This window comes from Caretta caretta, chromosome 7 (genome assembly GCF_965140235.1).
Source record: "Caretta caretta isolate rCarCar2 chromosome 7, rCarCar1.hap1, whole genome shotgun sequence".
Classification (NCBI taxonomy): domain Eukaryota; kingdom Metazoa; phylum Chordata; order Testudines; family Cheloniidae; genus Caretta; species Caretta caretta.
In genome coordinates this window covers 1,937,694-1,950,365 of record NC_134212.1, presented here as the reverse complement: position 1 = coordinate 1,950,365, position 12,672 = coordinate 1,937,694, and the positions used below count along the sequence as shown (strand labels likewise).

Genomic DNA, 12,672 nt, shown 5'->3' with positions numbered 1-12,672 from the left:
CTTTAACTGTAAAAAAGAGTTGTATACAGCTTGCGAGCCACAGTTTGGCCACCCTTGCACTAGGATATTTCACAAGGGGGGAGTGGACACAAATGGAAAATAAACAGTATGTTTCTGCTTTGCTAGGTTGTGCTTTTATGAACATAAAGGTTTGCATTTCACAGTTTATAGGGGAGTTGACACTATATGTCATCTCTGGTATGGTTTTCCCATTGGTTAGTGCTACAGAAATAAATTGTAGAATGCCTTCCTTTGTTTAAAACTTCTTTTTGGGGTGAATTAGGCTATCACTTTACCTCAATCTGGCACATTTTATAGGTCTGGGGTTCACCAACCGAGGGGGTGCCTCTGGGTCATCTCCCCTCCAGCTGCAATCACATAAGCCATTTCTCCTCTTACTTGCAATCCTGAGGACCTCCCCCATCGCCCTTCAAAGCCACCTAACTGCAGCAACTAGTTACAAGGGGAAGCAATACTGAGCATATTTAAATTTACTTTCTGCTTTCTCTACTGAAACGTAAGTTTGAACCAAGGAGAGAAACGAGAACCATTTGGTTAGCAAGCTTCCTCCACAGATGATCAGCAAGAGCTCCGTGAACAAGTTTGAGAGCTGCTGTCATTGTTTTTTTAGAATCTTCTGCATTTAGTATCTTCTGCAAGAACAGAGTTTTCAGTCAACAAGATCCGAAGAAAATTGCTAGTCTCCTACAAAAGGATTTATTGCCAGCAGCTTTAGTATGGACAATATTTAGAAAGTCCAACAGGAAAATCTTGTTTGGACAGGTACCATAAAATTCTTCCTTCTCTCATACTTGCCTGCTACATGCTGGACTATGGAGAAAGGGGGGAAAACATACAAGTCCAGAAGCAGCAGTACATGTTGAAGAAGGAGGATTGGTTCCTAACAAGCTGGATGAGCTCCCAGAATGACAGTCAGTATGATCAATTATTTATTATTAGTATTAAAAACAAATTACACGCACATGCACACTTTAAATTTTTCCACCTCCCCAATTTATACTATGCACCTATCAACATTTCTCAAGATGCATGACCAAAGCACATCTCATGCATATTTATATATTGCCACAAATTTACACAGTGCTTTGCACAGATCAGGACACATTCCCAGCTCTGAAGAATTTAAAATCAAAGTAGAATCATAATACAATAATACATAAGTCTTTTACAGTGCTTTTCGTCAGTAGATCTCACAGTGCTTTACCAAGAGGCAAATATCATTATCCCCAGTTTACAGGTAAGAAAATTGAGGCACAGAGAGGTACAGTGACCTGCCCAAGACCACCCAGCAGGCCAGTGGCCAAACCAAGAATAGAATCCACATTTCCCAAAGGCCAGTCCATGGCTCTATGTGTAAGGCCAAACTGTACACACGGGACAAGACATTGGACAGCAGCCCAGGAAAAGAAGGTGTAGCAGTTACTACTAATGTGAAGAAGACAGGAGGGATTACTGGAGGAGGTGGGTTTCAAGGAGGAATTTGCAAGAGGAAAGCAAGGGAAGTTGACACCCCAGGTAAATTCACTCACCCTTACTGGTTAAATGGGAAGAGTTTTAGAGGGTTAAGCTTGTCTCACCCGCGTGTGACTGTAAGGATGAGTTAAAGTCTATACAGCACTCTAGAAAAGGACTACCTTAAAAAAACAAAGCAAATGAGACATGGGGCTGGATGTCAGGATTCCAAGATTCTATTCCCAACGGCTCACTGTGTGACCTGGGACAAATCATAGAATATAAGGGTTGGAAGGGACCCCAGAAGGTCATCTAGTCCAACCCCCTGCTCGAAGCAGGACCAAATCCCAGTTAAATCATCCCAGCCAGGGCTTTGTCAAGCCTGACCTTAAAAACCTCTAAGGAAGGAGATTCTACCACCTCCCTAGGTAACGCATTCCAGTGTTTCACCACCCTCATAGTGAAAAAGTTTTTCCTAATATCCAATCTAAACCTCCCCCACTGCAACTTGAGACCATTACTCCTCGTTCTGTCATCTGCTACCATTGAGAACAGTCTAGAGCCATCCTCTTTGGAACCCCCTTTCAGGTAGTTGAAAGCAGCTATCAAATCCCCCCTCATTCTTCTCTTCTGCAGGCTAAACAATCCCAGCTCCCTCAGCCTCTCCTCATAACTCATGTGTTCCAGACCCCTAATCATTTTTGTTGCCCTTCGCTGGACTCTCTCCAATTTATCCACATCCTTCTTGAAGTGTGGGGCCCAAAACTGGACACAGTACTCCAGATGAGGCCTCACCAGTGTCGAATAGAGGGGAACGATCACGTCCCTCGATCTGCTCGCTATGCCCCTACTTATACATCCCAAAATGCCATTGGCCTTCTTGGCAACAAGGGCACACTGCTGACTCATATCCAGCTTCTTGTCCACTGTCACCCCTAGGTCCTTTTCCGCAGAACTGCTGCCTAGCCATTCGGTCCCTAGTCTGTAGCTGTGCATTGGGTTCTTCCATCCTAAGTGCAGGACCCTGCACTTATCCTTATTGAACCTCATCAGATTTCTTTTGGCCCAATCCTCCAATTTGTCTAGGTCCTTCTGTATCCTATCCCTCCCCTCCAGCGTATCTACCACTCCTCCCAGTTTAGTATCATCCGCAAATTTGCTGAGAGTGCAATCCACACCATCCTCCAGATCATTTATGAAGATATTGAACAAAACCGGCCCCAGGACCGACCCTTGGGGCACTCCACTTGATACCGGCTGCCAACTAGACATGGAACCATTGATAACTACCCGTTGAGCCCGACAATCTAGCCAGCTTTCTACCCACCTTATAGTGCATTCTTCCAGCCCATACTTCCTTAACTTGTCCTTACTTAACTTAAATCACAACCTCTGCCTTAGTATCCCCACTACAGAAGTGCCACCTCCGTATAACACTGAAAGCTAGGCATGAAGAATGCTAAGTGTAGAAGTGCCAGCTACCCATGATGCAGCGGGCAGGAATTTGTGAGCTATAACAGCAGTACACAGTAATATATGGGGTCTCTATAGAAACCATGAAGAGTTTGCACCATGGGCCTCACAAAAGTACTCAGCAAAGCTGAACTAGTTCTCTGTGTTTCTTGGCTCACTGCCCTAGCTCAGGTACAATAGTTTAAACTGCCCCTAGGTAATCTTATGTCTCCCCCCCTTTACATTTCCTCCTACTGATTCTCTCGGTCCTGGCCACTCTTTGTGGTACTGTAACTGGAAACTTGGTAACAGTACAGTTAATGCACAGATCTGCTTCATGACAGACAGCATGTGGGCACTTCAGAGTAAATTCACTACTCTACGTCGCAGTATCACTCCTTAATAGTATTAATGCACAATTTATAAGGTGAGACTGGTCCTCTGTGTCTGGAAGAGGAAGTAAATTTCTCCTGTGCCCTTCACTCAGCAACTATCATTTATTAATGCAGTTTTACAATCCTTCACTTACCAGTATAGTTTACAGAATAGTTGTTTGGATCCAAAAATTTCTTTACCAATTCACAATTGGACAGTATGTGATTGGAAGTGATGACGTTGAGATAGTTCTCGAGTCCCTTCTGTCTTTCAGCGATGAATTCACGATCCATATTCCCAATCAACTTTTTGGGAGGTAGAGGTAGACTTAGAGCCGAGATCTTAAAAAGAGAGGAAAGATAATATTATCAAAAATCTTCCTCTTTTAATATCTCATGGAGGTAAATAATTGAGCCGTAAAACACTAGTTTTGCGTTGTTCTAAGAACCAGGTAATTTTTAAAAAGTGGATATTCAGAAAGTCTATATTGGCATTTTGCCTTAAGTTCTGTGTTTGTACAGTGCTGAAATAGTCTGATATGTACTCTCATCTCAGAATGTAGAGATTTGTATATGTACCACCACCAAAAGTGCCAGGAGATTTAAGTGCAAGAGCCACACTAACAAAATGAGAATAAAGCACGGTGTTTTCTCAGCATACCTATGTCATAGCACAAACCAACATTGCATCCTAGTGTCTGCTCTTGACAAACTCTCTTCTCTCCTATTTAACTTGTGCACAGATTGATAATAGTTTCTAATTCACGCACTACCATTATTGTGACTTAAAGAAGCCAGCAGTAATGGTTTTTAACTTGCAGTTTCAATTATATGAGATAATTCTTCACATCCCATTCTAAAATTTTTGCTGTGTGACATTATACAGGTAGAGCTGTTATGTACACCCCAGAAGCATAGGCGCCAACTCCGTGGGTGCTCCAGAGCTGGAGCACCCACAGGGAAAAATTGGTGGGTGCTCTGCACCCACTGGCAGCTCCCCGCCCCCCCCATTCCCCAGCTCACCTCCGCCTCCTCCCCTGAGCACGCTGCCACGACCTGCTTCTCACCCTAGCTCCCAGCACTTGCACTGCGGAACAGCTGTTTCATGGCAGCAAGCGATGGGAGGAAGAGGAGAGGAGGGGGAATGCGGCGCGCTCGGGGAGGAGGTGGGGCTGGGATTTGGGGAGGGCTCCAATAGGGGCATGGAGGGAGCGGAGTTGGGGCAGGGACGGAATGGGGGCTGGGTTAGGGGCAGAGTCAGGGTGGGGTTGGGGGGTGCGAGCACCCTCCGTCGCCGGGAATAGTTGGCACTTGAGCCCAGAAGCACTACGTTCTAGTGGTGGATCACTGTATACCCCTTACCTACATGTCGTGAGGCTTTAGTTAGTTAATATTCATGAAGCACTTACGGCTCATCAGATGAAAGATGCTGCAGAAAGGCAAGGTATTATTTTAAAGAAATCAAAAGATTGTGTTTGAAAAACAAAGATGTAGGTTGAACACAGTATTTATATCTACTTGCGTCATATGAATTGATACACAATGAATTATTCATCTTTCCAACACATCCCTGTACAGCAAATCAAAGCAGATGCCTCACAGTTACTGAGCCTTCATGGGAGAAATCCTTAAGAAACCGGGCGTCTGTCAGAGGCCCATGGTGCCAGCTGGCAAAGGGTTCCCTGTTCTGTAACAGCAACTCCTAACAGGCCTGACAAACTAACTACACCTATCAGAGGGGTAGCTGACGCGTATTAGTCTGTATCTGCAAAAACAACAAGGAGTCCTTGTGGCACCTTAGAGATTAACAAATTTATTTGGGCATAAGCTTTCGTGGGCTATAACCCACTTCACGTAAGATCTTAAATGAAAGCCAGGATCACACTGATCCATATTGTTGTGAAATGTATGTACAAATACTGTGTCAGAAGTTGCAGACATGCACGCATGCACTCAAAATATATTCCTAAAAGTGTCTGAATCAAGGCAGGGTTGACAAACCGGTTTCTATCAGACAAAGGATGTATATTCAACCGTCTGCCTCAGTTCACCTGCAAATCAAACAGCAGAAGCTCTATTTGCATACGCAGTCAACATGAACTCAGCACACCAGCGAACAAACCCCGGAGGGGGTCATCCTGACTTTAGGAATAACAATGAATTTTGGGGGTTATAAGGAGAAGGAAAGCCTAAGGACACCTCTATCCTTCTCTGAGGAAGGATAGCGCTTGGGGATAGTAAACCTGGTATTTCTGTGAATAGCCAGTGACAGGCTGGATGTCAAAGGGGAAGACTCCAAGGGGTATCAAGGACTGGGGTGCACCTATTAACCTGCCAAGCAAAGTGAGGGCTGGCTTTGGCTTGAGGAGACTGGATGACAGCGTTGCAGAAAAAGAAAGTTGTTGGGGCACAATAGCTGCTTTTCTAAAGAAAATAGTTCCGGCACTGGGGGGACACTTCCCCACACCGCCTCCAAGTGCTCAAACTGGAAAGTGGAAAGAAGGTGGGAACATCTGGTGGTTATACAATCCCCACTTCTAACTTCCACCAGTTGGAAAAGTAGGAACAGTTTAAAAAGCTGGAGGAAACCATCGCTTTTTGAGAGAGGAGGCAATGCCCTTGCCCTTTTCCTGCTCCTCCCTCCACACGCACGTGAGGTCTTCCCAATCCCTGACATTATCAATGTTGATAAATGCAAAGTAACGCACATTGAAAAACAATCCCAACTATACATATAAAATGGTGGGGTCTAAATTAGCTGTTACCGCTCACAAAAGAGATCTTGCAGTCATTGTGAATAGTTCTTTGAAAACATCCACTCAATGTGCAGCAGAGTCAAAAAAGTGAACAGAACGCTGGGAATCATTAAGAAAGGGATAGATAATAAGATGGAAAATAGCATATTGCCTGTATATAAATCCATGGTACACCCACATCTTGAATACTGCATGCAGATCTGGTCACCCGTCTGTGATGTTATCTGGTTAAAATATGACCATATAGATCATTGTTGCAACCACTGTTGTATATTTGCAACAAATCTTGTACAAAATGTGGCATGTAAGATGTCTATGGAAAGGTTATGATTTGCTGGTTATGATTATGCTATCTGTGTGCATGTATCATTTTTGTATTTGAAGTTAAGTATTGGCTCTATACCTGGATTTCAAACGTTTGCCCTGAGGGAATGCCCACAAGGTAGTTAGCCAGCACATCTTGGAGGGACTATTCAAATTATGTGGCTCATCAAGAAACAAACACTTAACTGACAATGAACCATGGGAGATGCCCATCTACACTGAATGGACAGTCCTGCAAACGTGCTGTTTGGGGTATAGGTAATGGCTTCTACGGTGTCCAAACCTTCATGCATGGACACGTGACTTGCCCATGTGACTCCAAACTCCATCTTGTCACCTGTAATTTTCCACTAGCTGTGCTGGGGGCTTTGTTTGAAACAATGGGTTTCCCTCCATGGGGCAGAAGATATAAGGCTCTGGAAACCCCTCCATTTTGCCTCTTTTCTGCTCCAACCTCTGGACTATGAACTTATATTAATGGAAGCATTCTAACCAAGGAATTGAGAACCTTCAATAATTTGGAAGCAGCCAAAGACTTGACTTAAGCCAGCAGTTTATTCCATCACTGCTACAAGCCTGAACCAAGAACTTTGCAATTATTGTATGTATTTTATTCTGTCAACCAATTTTAATTCTCACCTTTCTTTCTTTCTTTTTATGAATAAACCGTTAGATTTTAGATATTAAAGGATTGGTATCAGCGTGATTTTTGGGTAAGATCTAAGTTATATATTGACCTGGGTGTGTGGCTGGTCCTTTGGGATCAGAAGAACCTTTTATTTGAAGAGGCTGGTTTTAAAGAACCACTCATCTCTAAGTGTAGTGTTTTCGGTGGTAATACAAAGACTGGAATACCTAGGGAAACCACTTTTATGACTTCTTGTTAGCCAGTGTGGTGAAACAGAAGTTTACTTTTGTTGCTGGTTTGGTATATCTTATGGGGGATTAGCCACCAGTCTTGGGGTGTATCAGCCCTATTTTTCAGTAGTTTGTCCTGAATTTGGCATCCTCAGTTGTGATGCTCTGAGGCACAGTTACACCATCTCAAAAGAGATATACTAGAATTGGAAAAGGTTCAGAAAAGGGCAACAAAAATGGTTAGGGATATGGAACAGCTTCCACATGAGGAGAGATTAATAAGATTGGGACTTTTCAGCTCGGAAAAGAGATGACTAAGGGTGGGGATATGATAGAGGCCTATAAAAATCATGACTGGTGTGAAGTGTTATTTACTCCTTCACATAACACAAGGACCAGGCATCACTCAAAGAAGTTAAAAGGCAGCAGGTTTAAAACTAACAAAAGAAAGTACTTATTCACACAACGCAGTCAATCTGTGGAACTCTTTGCCAGAGGATGTTGTGAAGGCCAAGACTATAACAGGGTTCAAAAAAGAACTACATAAATTCATGCAGGATAGGTCCACCAATGGCTATTAGCCAGGATGGGCAGGGATAGTGTCCCTAGCCTCTGTTTGCCAGAAGCTGGGAATGGGCAACTTGATGATTCCCTGTTCTGTTCATTCCCTCTGGGGCACCTGGCATCGACCTGTTGGAAGACAGGATGCTGGGCTAGATGGACCTTTGGTCTGACCCAATCTGGCTGTTCTTATGAATCAGTAGTGGACAAAATGTTGGTAGGAAAAATAAGGTTATGTGACTGTCTTAAGTTACTGGAACGCATGCAAAGCATCCTAACCACTGTGCATTTCCCCACACGCTCACCCTCCTACTTTGAGGGGGAAAAAATCTCACCTGCAGGCTAAGCAAACACAAACACAGACAGACGCACGTCAGTCTGAGAATCTGCACCAAGATTAAAGAATTACAGCAAAGCTTCAGAAATCAGATGCATTTTCTGTTTAGAAGTGCAATCAATCAACAGAAAAACATGTCAGATCACAGTCGACATTGGTGAGGCCTCATCTGGAGTACTGTGTCCAGTTTTGGGCCCCACACTACATGAAGGATGTGGAAAAATTGGAAAGAGTCCAGTGGAGGGCAATAAAAATGATTAGGGGACTGGAACACAAGATTTATAAGGAGAGGCTGAGGGAACTGGGATTGTTTAGTCTGCAGAAGAGAAGAATGAGGGAGGATTTGATAGCTGCTTTCAACTACCTGAAAGGAGGTTCCAAAGAGGATGGATCTAGACTATTCTCAGTGGTAGCAGATGACAGAACGAGCAGGAATGGTCTCAAGTTGCAGTGGGGGAAGTTTAGGTTGGATATTAGGAAACACTATTTCACTAAGAGGGTGGTGAAGCACTGGAATGGGTTACCTAGGGAGGTGGTGGAATCGCCTTCCTTAGAGGTTTTTAAGGTCAGGCTTGACAAAGCCCTGGCTGGGATGGTTTAGTTGGGGATTGGTCCTGCTTTGAGCAGGGAGTTGGACTAGATGACCTCCTGAGGTCCCTTCCCACCCTGAGATTCTATGATTCTAAGATTAGGCTCTTCCCCTGAGGGTTAGTCACTGCTTTACAGAGAAGGGGCTCTAGTTTAGGTGACCATTTTCAAACTTTCTCCAAATGCTCCTGGAAAGATTTCATTCCTTGATTCAGAAAAACAAATCTGAATATTTAAGGCAAGCCCAGTATTTTCACCTTGGACTTCTTCAACCCCACCTGCCGGGGGACTGGGATCATATTTATGGAAAGGCACCTCAGTGAGGCCCTGACCCTATGAAGGCTTATGCACGTGCGTTAGGGCCTGAGGGAATACTTACTCTGGGCCCTAATTCAGCACTCAGAGAAGTAAAGCCTCCTCTGCAGCCAATGGGATTTTTGCCAGAGAAGGGCCAATGCTTTAACACTCTTATCTTCAAACTAGAGCGTTCTTCTTAGGGATCTCCGTTGATAATTCAGAGTGCCTTTGTTACAGCAAGTCATTTGCTCTCTTAGCAGAGAATGGTCTGAGGAGTTCTCTCAACAAAATGGAGATCACATGACATACAATTTCCACGCTTCTACACTAAATAATCTCGAAGTAAAAAGAGGATGGATTGCGAGAAGCTTTTTAATCCAGTACACTTGGGGAGACTCTGGTTGAGATTTTCAAATGCAGTTTGGAGATTTAGCCACAAGTCTCCCATTAATTTCAACGGGAGCAGTGTGGTTAAATCCCCTAGTCCAGTCAGCTTTGAAAATCTCAGCCCTCACTATTATTTTTTAAGAGGTGTCCGGTAACAAGGCAGTACAGACAACATAAAAAAATCCACAACAATTCCAGGCTCTGCAAGACATCCAAGCACAACTTCCTGAAGAAACAGGCAATAAGCAGGTCAAGAGTTAAATGAGTCAGTAAAGAACATGGGTGGTTTATGGCTTTAAGTCCAAGAGAACTTCATTTCTCTCTTCCAGGAACAGGTCAAAGTTTCATAGGTAATTTTACTCTGAATTAGCTTCCATATCTACAGGAGAGGTTTAAGCTTGTTCAGTCACAGGGCCTGAACATTTCCATACAAGATAGTGCTGTTGGGAGTTTTGGAAGGAACTAGGGACTGTGCTTCTTAAAGAATCAGAAAGTGTACACAGGTGTATGCAATGCTGGAGTTATTTTACATAACTCAGTGGAGCAGGAGAAAGAAAAAATAACCTTAATATGCCCCATTTCCCTGCGTGTCACCTCTCAAACCTTGGCACAGAGAATGGAGCTAAAAGGGATGTGTTGGGGCAGTGCTACACAGCAGCCAACACTGTGGAGATTCCTGACAGCACTGCAGCCAATCTACGTCTTAAAGCAATGGTTCTCAATCTGTGGTCCACGGACCCATCAAGGCCCACAGACTACATCCAAAATATCCAAAGGGGTCTGCACCGCCATTCAAAATTTTTAGGGTTCTGCAAATGAAAAAAGATTGAGGACCACTGGCTTAAAGTCACTTTAAGGAACCCCGCCTTCCCGCTGTGCTTCAGGTTCTATGCTGTGCCTCCTAGAGGATATGTTCTCACTCCTCCCAGCTTACAGATAGCGGGAATGTCTGTTGCTAAGCATCTTTTATTACTTTGATCCTTTGCAATCTTCTGTTATTTACTAAAACTGCTTCTGAGGAAAGATGAGTTGAACATAATGCAAGCCATTTGGGCTTACCTGAGACTGCCCTGGCTGGGGCATCTGCCCACCACCTCACAATAATAATTCCACATGTTTCCACTAATGCAAAAAATAATTACAATTCTTCAACAGCCTTGTTCCTTCCCACAAGCAATCTCTTTTTACCTCCGGTGAACCCATGATGCAATTATTCAGTTAGAGTTTTGTAGAATGCATTACACCAGCTTTTTACCAGTCAGAGGTGTTGTAGATAGCGATTTTGTCACAAGCATGCTCTATTTCGCTCTCCTAGGAAGTGGTATGCATTTTAAAGAACAGTGACTATCAACCTACACAGAAGACCAGGAAGGAAAGTCACAGGGTTTGTCCATTCAGTAGGATTTTCTTTTCCTGCTCGTGGGAGTTATTTTTAAAATTGCTCCATTCCCACATATGAGTTCTCTTCTGAAAAACTGCTGGAATCCAGTCGTCTCCTGCTGAAGTCATGTTTGGGCTGAACACGGCGAATACATGCCAAGATATACACAACCTAACAGAGTAGTCATGAACATTGTATGCTGTATTGGTATATTAAGGGCCCAATCTTGGATTCCGTACTCAGGCAAAATTCCCAGTTAGATCAAATGAAGACAATGGGAGATTTTCCTGATTAAGGAGTGCAGGATTGGACCGTAGAAGACAAAGAAGAAAGTAAAGTTGGTCATTTAATAGTGGTCACACAAAATCTTGAGTGCAAATTCAGACCTAGTGGATAACCTCATAGAATTCAATTAAGTTACACCTGCTAAAATTGAGTCTGAATTTGGTCCCAAGTCTATCTTCTACCCTCTACGTCATCCCTGCTTCTGTATTTAATGATGCTCATATCGTGAGCACAGTTCAATATACTTGCCCACTCTTGTTCACTAGACTTCACCAACTAGTCAGATTTTTAAAACCAACAAGGAAATGAAAACCAGAAAGGCCTTAAGGTCCTGCAGTCACACTACATGTGACAGGGGGAAAAAAAGAGAAGAAAGTGACAGATAAAATCTATTCTTAAAACACTGATAGAGCTCACTTCATATGTTATTTGTCTGGTGTTAAACTAAGAAATCCTAGAACCACAAGCATCCTTCCTGTAAATGTTAGTCTCTGCCTGCCCCTCATCCCACACACACTTTGCCTTTTCCTACGCAAACTAAAAGAAACCACTGTCCTAAAAAAAGAAAAGAAAAATAACCAGCCAACTCAGTGTTTAACTGAGGAACCCTTTGCCATGATACAGAAATCCATCACATGATAAGCAGCATCTGGAAGTGCTTTTGGAGGAAGCCAAATAACGAGATACATAGCACTTCTGTGCTGAATTAAGAAGGTCAGTATGTGCCTCCGTTTTGTGGGAGTCAAAGAAAGAAGGGGTCATAACAGTGCACCAAGCCAGAACAAGTCACATCACTGAAGGGAAAGATTCAGTATCTGCCAATCTCCTGTCTTTAGATTTAAACTGGTCACAGAGGTTACAGCCAACATTTCCCAGGGTAAAACCTAAAATAGCTCAGCATTTCTCCTTGTTCAAAAATGTCAGTTTATAATTTTAAAATTTAAGTAATTTCATTTTCAGCCATGTAAGTTTGATGCTGTCTCTGTTCTCTTCATTGTTGTATACAAAGAAGAAAATTTTAAATATAATATAATATATTAATTAGAATTATAGTTATTTATCAGAGGAAAAAATCTTACCTGTAAACTACTATTAAGCAAATCAAAGTCACTGTATCTTCTCACAATCTGCAAAACATAAAGGCAGTATTGAAGCAACACACTAGATTTTATGTGATAACTAAACCGCATGAGGGAAAAAATTCCGACTTGCAATCTTGGTTTCACTAAGCTTCTCTGTACAAATGCAAGACTGCTGGGTTTACACTGCTGTCTAGGAGTCTATGCCAGCAAGTGGAGAGAGAGAGAGAGAGAGAGAGAGAGAAGAGTTGCTCTCTGTGATGTCTAATCTTGCAAGATTCATAGATTCCCAGGCCAGAAGGGACCACTGATCATCTAGCCTGTCGTCCTGTATAACTCAGGCCACAGAACTTCCCCCAAAAAACTCCTAGACCAGAGCTTTTAGAAAAATCATCCAATCTCAATCTAGAAACTGCCAACGATACAGAATGGACCACGATGCTTAGTAAGTTATTCCAGTGATTAACTACTCTCACTATTAAAAAAGTGCACCTGGTTTCCAGTCTGAATTGGTCTTGCT

General features: G+C 43.0%; 1 protein-coding gene across 15 annotated transcripts in view; it reads right to left on the bottom strand.

The window, feature by feature from the left end:
* The window catches only part of PXK (PX domain containing serine/threonine kinase like), a 59,927-nt gene that overhangs the window by 30,892 nt on the left and 16,363 nt on the right, over nt 1-12,672 (bottom strand). For 10 of the 15 annotated variants that reach the window (XM_075130183.1, XM_048859351.2, XM_048859350.2 and 7 more), the window contains exons 3-4: nt 12,153-12,200; nt 3,455-3,641 (exon numbers count right to left, since the gene is read on the bottom strand). In XM_075130183.1, the coding sequence (XP_074986284.1) occupies nt 3,455-3,641; nt 12,153-12,200 (235 nt within the window). Of the gene's footprint in view, nt 1-3,454; nt 3,642-4,322; nt 4,391-12,152; nt 12,201-12,672 lie in introns of those variants that run through there. The other 5 variants (XM_048859356.2, XM_048859358.2, XM_048859359.2 and 2 more) reach the window with 2 other exon arrangements.